The sequence below is a fragment of the Ruditapes philippinarum genome, unplaced genomic scaffold (genome assembly GCF_026571515.1).
Source record: "Ruditapes philippinarum isolate M1 unplaced genomic scaffold, ASM2657151v2 ctg4202_1_1_1_1, whole genome shotgun sequence".
Classification (NCBI taxonomy): domain Eukaryota; kingdom Metazoa; phylum Mollusca; class Bivalvia; order Venerida; family Veneridae; genus Ruditapes; species Ruditapes philippinarum.
The window spans coordinates 1-9,616 of NW_026855576.1; the positions used below are offsets into that span (position 1 = coordinate 1).

General features: G+C 29.1%; 1 protein-coding gene across 1 annotated transcript; it reads left to right on the forward strand.

Annotated features, from left to right (window-relative positions):
- The first annotated feature begins 4,067 nt into the window (after positions 1 to 4,067).
- Positions 4,068 to 9,103, forward strand: LOC132743764 (D(1B) dopamine receptor-like). Its single transcript, XM_060732325.1, has 4 exons — positions 4,068 to 4,155; positions 5,542 to 5,687; positions 6,345 to 6,421; positions 7,736 to 9,103. The coding sequence occupies exon 4, from the start codon at positions 7,824 to 7,826 to the stop codon at positions 9,012 to 9,014; it is 1,191 nt and encodes a 396-aa protein (XP_060588308.1). The 5' UTR covers positions 4,068 to 4,155; positions 5,542 to 5,687; positions 6,345 to 6,421; positions 7,736 to 7,823; the 3' UTR covers positions 9,015 to 9,103.
- The last annotated feature ends 513 nt before the right edge of the window (positions 9,104 to 9,616 follow it).

The following is a 9,616-nucleotide window of genomic DNA, read 5'->3' on the forward strand; positions in this document are numbered from 1 at the left end:
AATACACACATTTATCTCTGATAAATATTTACATCGGCGGTAATAAACATATTCTTTATTTTTTTCGATATCTGCTATGAAGAGGCGGTCTGATAAAGTAACGCCGAGAAAGTTATATATATACAAAATTAAAGAATACTTAGTAGAAAGCTAAAAACTGATGTTGACCGTAACAATTCTGTAATTGGAAAAAAATTGTAATCAAAAGAAAAAAAGGGGGCCAACGACATAAATTATTTTATGTGTTCATAAAATCTTATTTATGAAAAGCTGACGACTGAATACTTTTTTACAGTGTAATAAAACTCTTTGTACGACTAAAATGGATAAAAATGGAGGGAAACTTATAATCTTTCATACTAGCAGTTTGATATATCAAAAATTTCACTGTTGAAGGTAAGTTTAATGCACTAATATTTCCAATTATTGCATTTTCCGAAAGACAAAATAGTTCTTTTGGTAATTGTTGTGTACATATACTTCAAACATGTAAAATCTGGACATAAAAGTCACTTGAAAAATCTATGTTATATGTAATTTATGATTTCTACAGGTTATTAACAAGTTTAATCACCAGTCTCTCACATTGATTAACTTATCATTATAATTTAAATATTAAGTCTAGACTAAAACAAAAACATGTATAACGAACAAACTTTACTGTTGTCCAATCGTCCATAATTTTATAATCACTGATAAGAAAAGAGATGAGAACCCCTTGTATTTCAATTTGATTCGTAAATTATTTCAAAACAATTATTCTAAATTGGTTTTTATATTTTGCCTGAGGTCTCGAATTCAAAACAAATCCCACAAGCTCTTTTATCCAAAAGACATTCGAACGTCTGACTAGGCTACGAATGATAAATATCGATTTACAGACTTAATCACCTAATGTACTTATTTATTATGCCATTTACATAAACACGCACACATTTTGTTAGATAATTTGATATGATTTTAATTTCAGACATAAGGCCTACAACTTCAATTTCCTTGAGTCATTTATCATTTCGTATTGGTTACATGATATAAATGCCGACCATGCATCATTAGAAATCGAAAATGAAACAATAAACTTTACAGAAACATCAGAACATCTGAATGCTCGATACGCTAGGGAGCTATTACCTCTTTATATATCACTTGGCTTAATACAATATATGTTTGGTGTCATGGGAAATATTCTAACTTTGGTAGTATTTTTCTTGGGTAAGGATTACCGTGGATACACTTTTAGAGTGTTTGAAACTGCTCATCCTGCAATTATGTTATTTAGATGTTTGTCGTTGTTTCAATTGAAATTCTTACTTGGAGATCTTTTCATACAATTCCAAGCAATACGGCTTTAAAAGCGTTCTAATATGTAATACGAACTAAGGCGGTTTGGAACTGTGTCCTGTTTGGGAAAAATATCGGCTTTTTCTTCCAGTACCGAGTTCATAGCCAAAATTCTCCGAAAAATTATACGAGAATAAATCCACCTCGCTATAACTGACTGGTTTCTAACTAATTAAATATAGAAATTCATAAATATTCATAAAGCTATATAGATATAGATAGTGATTTACAGAATAATATAAAAACCATCATGAATTTTTCTTGATATCTATTGATTAAATTCATAATGTAGAAGAAAGTTTACCTTTTGTTCTTTCATTTCAATTCTATTCTATTCAAAATAGAATGATAGATGATAGATAACCAAATTTTTGTTTATCGTATAATTTGCACAGGAAAAATTCACGTTAGTTTTTCACCTAATTATATCCAATAATTTGTTCTTTTGAGCGTTTCCTACCAAAGAACATTAACTCAAGAATGAGCAAGTTGAAAATGTCAATAATGTAGGGTCATAAAGCAGCTACCTACAGAATACCTTGAAAACCAGTGAACTGTTGCTACTGACACTTAGTGTCTAAGAAACATGAAAATTTGCTCTGTTTAGATAACTTGTAAAGTGGAAATAGAATATGTCAGATTTAGGTATATTATTATAGGTTATTTAGGGTTGTATTTTTAAGATGTTTATAAATGGTGGACTATTCTATAAATTCTGTTACATCTGCCATGTGAATTTTGAATTTTTATTTAATTTGCATGATAATATGAAAAATAAATAAGTAAAATATTTGCAATATGGTATTGTGTTATCTATATTATATTTAAAATTATGATATTTATTATAGCCCATGTGTTGTGTCATTGATGTATACTTGTTTACCTGCTTTTAGAGCCTAGACACTAACAACTTACGACTTTAGCAAATGAACACTTATCATAATATCACAATTTATGTAAGAACATACTTTATTTCAAGTAAAACATATTCATGAAAATCTAGTCACATCATTCCAGGATGACGATTTCCAGTAAGCCAAGCATTTTAATTGTGTGTTACAATATTAACAATTAAAATTAACGACAATATAAATGAACACAGTACAAGCTTACATTTTCTTTTCAAAAGTTATATCTACCATGTTAGAAGTAAGCTTTCGTTGTTTTAATGTAGTTAATGTTTAACTCTTCTTTTGATCAGATGACTTATCAAAATAAATGATCTGCATATTGGGTTTACTGTATTTCGTTCATACAGCGCTTTCTAGCTATAACAATTACCGTATGTATGTAATTATCCAATTAGCGCTCTTCAATATATTCTAAAAACATACAGAAAGAAAACTTTAGAAATGTTACACTTACTCCAGTGTAACTTAAACTAGATTTAAATGTATTCTGTCACCATTCATCTCATGGGTTAGAACTTATTACCATTATGTATTATCAAATCTTGTTTTTTTTTTAAATCTATCTACTGAGATAACGAATGTCGTCAGAATATTTTCTATGGCACCTCAAAGTGTTGAAGTAGTTAAAAGTTGCAATTCGCTGGCATATTCACCATTCGGTTTTTATGAGGTATCGGTTGTGTCAATCTGTTGGACGACCTACATTACTTTTACATAGCCAGAAATGCACCGCAATTGTTTCGAAAATAATGTTTTAAATAATCTGTTTGAAGTTGCTTACGAGTATGTGTGGGTTGTTCTTATGGTGGCACTATCTCGTGTCTCTAAGTACTTTAAATCGTTCTGCTCACTCTGAAACAAAAGACATTTTAGCAATGTTGAAGGAAAAAAACTCTGTTCAAATACAGTAGAAATTATCATGAATATATATCGTTATTGTATTGATATGGCAAATGTTATAACAACCAGTAATGATTACATCAATTTAGCAATTTACGACCATCGACATTACAACTGCAACTGTATACAAACTATTTTGTTTTGATGTATTGAATCAGTCTTGCCATTAAACGTGATATTATTAGTGGTGATCGCTGTAAACTATTAATATTGTTAAAACAAATGAAATACGAAATAAATACCCGAGTTGCATAACTAACAAAATCTAATTCTGCTCTCTGTGCAATATTTATTGATTAAATATAGAGAAATTGCATCACAAAATGCATCACTAGATTTAGCTACGATGAATAAGTCAATCTAACTTAATCGACGAATTCAGAAACTAGCTTGAAATGGTTAACAATAGTGGAAGAGGACAATTGCGGTTCACAGTTTCACAGATAATACAAATTTTAAGTTAGTTTTAGTGGAAATGATTCCTAATTGAGAACCGTCTTAGCAACACGCACTTATCGTTCCAACTAAATTAGAAACTTCTCTCATCTTAGAATATTACCTTATATTTGGGGTAGAGTTATTCAGACGTTAAAAATTAGCTTAAAAAACGACCAAACGACGTGTCTTGAACCATTGTAAAAGGGTAAAACACAATTATTTACAGAAATAATGGGTACAAGATAAGATTAATATTTACAATAATTATAACACCAATATAATTTTGTTTGATATTAAAGAAGCATAATAAAAGAAACATAATTTCATATTCTCCGTGATGTGTTTAATGATAAAAAGATATGATCGATAGAAACAAAGAAATGTATATCCTCTAAAAAACGTAGAATGTCGGCCGTGGATACCTGTAGATACATAAAGCAGTAAAATAAATGCAATATTCCTCAACTAGAAATATATGCCATGATGTATTAGAGCTAGTGTATAGAGTAAATAAAATGGTTGAATAACTTTTAAAATTCGGGAAATTCTCTCAATATATGTAAAGGTAAGCCGTTAATATTTTATCGTGATGTTTCGTGTTTTTTTTATGTTGTTTATTATTTAGAAGCTATTTCTACTAGCTCATGATTTCTACGAAATTGATAATTGTTTTGAAACATGACTTACCCAAAAAATAAATTGATGTATGAAAGATATTTTGCATATATAAATATTTTTTTGTAAATTAAAATGAGCCTCAACAGTCAACAAGTACTAAAAGGTGTGGCGGCGTGGCCAAGTGGTTAACGCGTCGGGGGAAAGTTTCCATTAGCAAGAAACTTTACACTCATTGCATAGTACTGGTTGGTTCCACGAACGGATTCGAGAGTATTTCAATAAACTTCCAAGACAATCGAACTAAAATAAATTGGTATAAACTAATTATGTAAAGAATAAAAATAACTAGATCTAACAACAAAATTCATTATTTTGTTGTATGTAGTCCAACGATAAAAATTCCGTTCAATATAAGGAACAAAGATATCATCATAACTACTATCATATCATGATGAACACTCATTATTAGTTTTAAAAAGGCAGGTAACTAGAATAGTCTCAATTTCTGTAAGTCCATAGTTTTCTGGCTTTTTTCTCTTGTGTTACATCAAAAAATTATATCCTGTTGTTTTCATTTCTCTGGATATTCAACTGACATAATAGATAGTTCCTATACATGTATATTGAATCTCAGTTACTTCTTTGTCATGATGAATTGTCTAACAATAATTTTGAGTTTTACCTGAAAACGATTTTGGAGATTTAAAACTAAATGTTAAAAAGCAATTGGCTATATGGTTTCAAACTCATATAGGCATTTATGCGTAATGTATCTATTGTATAATAATTTTTTGTTCATTACGCATGCACAGGCGTCCAGCACATTTGCCATGCCAATAATGGTCAAATTATCATAAAATAAACACCTTTGATTTATGATAATTGAACCATTATTGGCATTGCAAATGTGCCGAACGCCTGTGTAAGCATGTATATAACTAACAGATGTATAGATGTAAACGTATACATGTTAGCCGGCAAAAGTGACCGCATGATATATTTTACAGAATTACAGATAAAATGTATATGAATATGTTTACCCGTGATGTAAGTAAACGGAATCGACTGTACAATTGCATGTATCGTAGAATGTTCACGTCGATTTTGAAATAAAATGTCTCTTTGGTCACAATAAACATTGGTATTTACAGTGTCGCCCAATTGTAAAATTTAGTAAATTGGCAATAACATCACTAAAAGGCATACGCTACATTTAAATTTACATGTACATATATAGGCACAAAAGAACATTATATAAGATCGACTATTCAATTTTCATTAGGTGATATACCTTTTTGTAACTGTAGCATTTATGCTCATTTTGTTATTTCAGTTTCCACTTGTAAATATTTAATGTCATTGATGAATATCCTAGACAACAGATAATGTTTCCAACAACATAAATATTTGAATTCATCATACAACTAAAATGACATGGGATCCAGATATTCTCAATTTATGGAGGTTAAATATTTTTAGGTAAGTAAAGAATATTTGAATAATTTCTGTTTCTTTATTTAGTGATCATCATTCATATTGTTAAAAACACGTCTGTCATAGAACATGATGGTATAAACATACAGAGCGTATAAGGATAACAAAAAAGGAACACTTGTAGTTTCATGACTTTATATATGGCATTCAGGATTGTTTGGTATTTTGGTGGAAATTAAAAACTTTTTATAAAAGTATCATAAGAATTTTTTTTAAAGAAACTTAAAACTGAAGTTTTGGACGATTTGAATAAAATAAACAAAAATGATTTAGTTGGATTAAACTTTTTTTTACAAAACACGCTTCTCTTTTGACGTAGAGTAACAAAAAAAGAAGGAAAGCAGTCCCTTATGATGTATTCTGCAATTTTTCTAAACACGACCAACGCAGGTGCCTGTTATGTACCCGAGGAGTTTAAGATATTTAATGAAATAACAAGCTCGTTTATCTATGATAAATATTTACAACGGCATTAATGAACTCATTCTGCATGTTTTCATATCGGCAAAGAAGAGGCGGTTTGATAAAAGAACGCCGTGAAAATTATGTTTACAAGATTAAAGGTTTCCTAAAGTTTTACTGTATACGTTTTTGCGGTTCTTGACTTTATTCTTCAAAACATTCGTTATTTTTTAATTTCAGATGAATGATTCGAAAGTAAATGAAAAGTGATTGAGTGAAACAACGAATATTTCACAACTTAATTTACACAGTTTAAGGTAAGTTTAATGCACTGGTGTTTCTGATTAGTGTTGATATGTATTAAAATTTCCAACAGATACAAATAGTTATATTTTTAATCATAATTTACGTATACATACCAAACAAATGGAAATGATTTTATCTTCCAATGCAATCTTTCAAAAAACGATCAAAAATTGATATCCACATAATTCTTTCATGAATGATATTCTTTCGTTCAGCATGAGCACAATAAAAACAAAGATAATGCTAAAGACATAGTTTGTTATCATTCTAGCATTAAAATTAACAATAAACTGGCATACTTTATATAGACCATCTTTATGATTATAGCGAAAAGATTTTTAAAACATTTACGGAATAAAAAATGCTGATTTTTAAAAAGACTTTAGACTTGTAAACAATATACCAAAGTATATATTGAGAAACAAAAAATCAACACAGCTTATATAGAAAAACAATATACGCTTCTCAAAAATACAAACGATTAAATAAATTTATATTTAATATACAACTTGAAAATGATGAGAAGGTAAAAAAATGAAAATAATGAGAAATGGACAAAAAGCAAAATAGATACAAAATTGAATTGGAATAAGATATATACTATACCACTACAAAGTATTGTAGGTGTGACAAAAGGAATTTTATAGTATTAGCTTCTCCATAGACTTATTGCAACAAACACTATGCTCCCAAATACAATCTTTGCAATTCCACTTTGTGTGACTTTTGGAGCAGTAATTTAGAAACACGTTATCATTTATTTTGGGAATGTAATATTGTACAAAATTTATGGTCAAACTTTTTTCTCATTCGTTCAAGTGGAAAAATGTTATTGTTTTGTGTTTGTTTACTTTTGAGTATATGCTGTTGTTTTCTTGTTTGGAATTAATAAAAATAGATTTAACTGAGACAGATATGTTTTATATGTAGTCACAAATGTTGTATGTGAATGATTGTATTAATATGTTTATCAAAATATAAAGTAAATGAAAAAAAATACACCAAACAAAACAAAATCTGAACATCTCTTGAAATATATAAGTCCTACTATTTCTGATTTCTACGTGTGACATTATGCCCATCCAAGAGTAAATGGTGAGCTCACAAGTAATAGTCAAAATAGCATTTTCAATTTGTTTCATGGATAATTTAAATGACAATTATACAAATTTTGATCTAAATGAACTGTATTTGGACAAATGACTCAATTCAAAACATATTTCACAATCTGGCCACACAGATAGGAATTTAGACGTTAAGCCAGAATACGAAACATTTCTCATCTAATAATGTGTGCTGATTACTTAATATAATTTAAATTTCAGACACAGAAGAACGGTTAAAACTTCGATATCGGTCCAAAAGCTTTGTAAACATTTACAAATTTGACTGTTACATGATACTCTGCCGAAGATGAATGCATCAGAAATCGAAAATGAAACAATAAACCTTTTAGAAACATCAGAACATCTGAATGCTCGATACGCTTGGGAGCTATTACCCCTTTCTATATTACTTGGGTTGATAGCAGTGTTTGGTGTCATGGGAAATATTCTTACTTTAGTTGTATTTTTGTTGAGTAAGGATTATCGTGGAAACACTTTTAGAGTTTTTGTAATTGCACTTGCTGTAATTGACTTGATTACATGCTTGACGTTGTTTCCAATTGAAATTTTAACTCACAGATTTTTCTTTGCATTTACAGATGTCATATTGTGTAAGGCAAAATGTTTTATTGCAGTATTTAGTGCTTCTGCGTCTTCATTTATTCTTCTATTAATATCTGCTGATAGATTTAGGAAGGCTATGTTTCCATTAAAGAAACAGCTTACACCTTCTAAAAGTATTAAACTATCATTATTGGCTGCAATCATAGGGCCAGTAATTTTATCTTTTCCTACAATAGTGATATGTGGGGTCTATTCAACTCGTAAACGTAATTCATTTGGACAGGAAATAGAAGTTAATGTTTGTGAAACGGAAGAGAAATATAAAACTTCAACATTAAGAACAATTTACAAATTAGTTTTATTGATATTACAAATTGGAATTTCAATTATTTATATCATTTTATATCCATTTGTTATGAGAGAAGCGTTGAGACATAAACAATTGGACAGATCTATAAAACATTTGAAATCTTCACATACAGAATCGGATAAATCAAGAAGTATAGAAATAAAGAGGATAGCAGAACTTAAAGCTGATTCTTGTGTCAGTTCAAGAGATGTGTCAGTTATAACATTAGCAAATAGGGAGCAAAAAGAGGACTATATAGAACCTGCAGAAACAAATAATGTTATAGATAAAAATGGTTCTAAAACTGGAAGTCAGTTTTTCATATTATCACAAAAAGCAAAGATTCCAGCTAAAACATTAGTTTGGTTTTTGTTAACTGTTGTTTTCATAGCGACTTTTATGGCACATTTATTGCTTACTCTAAACATTTCGGACACTGTTGACATGTCAAGTAAGGAGTTATTTTGGTTTTTGTTTTCTTACAGATTGTATTTTCTTAATCATGTGATAAATCCACTGGTCTATGCAGTATTTCTCAAAAGTTTTAGGGCATCATGTAGACATGTCTTTTCAAGAAAAAAATGATGTTTTATTCAAAATAAAAAAAAACAGATTTGTTTTATTAAATTTTAAAAAGTTTCACTTTATCATAAATAAAATGGATTATACCACTGTCTTGTTTTGTCTTTATAATAAATAGAGGATATTAAAGCTTCTTTTCTCTAAATTCCCGATTTTATTATCATAAGACAGTTTCTGACAATTTTCATACCACGAGATGAAAATAAATCCCGTATGTAGAAAAAAGACATTTTAATTGTTTATTTTATACTATTTCTCCTTTTTGTCTTTACAACTCTTTAATTTTGTGTATTGGTTGAATAAACAAAATTTTTATGTAATTTTCCCGATCAGTAATGGAGCCAATACATTCAATTAGTGTCAATATTGTAGAAAATTGGCAATGAATATTCATAAATTAACAAAAAAAAAGTTGATAAAGACTTACATTCATGAAACGTTTAAGTGTGGCGTCTAGCACGAATTAAATCACGTCAAAGCAATGCAACACTATGAAAAAGTTATCGTCAAAACAATGAACATTAAATTAAGCATGATAATTTGAAGCAACACACTGGCAAAACCAATTTAAGAAAGCCAATCCAAGGACCAAGCTTCAGAATAAA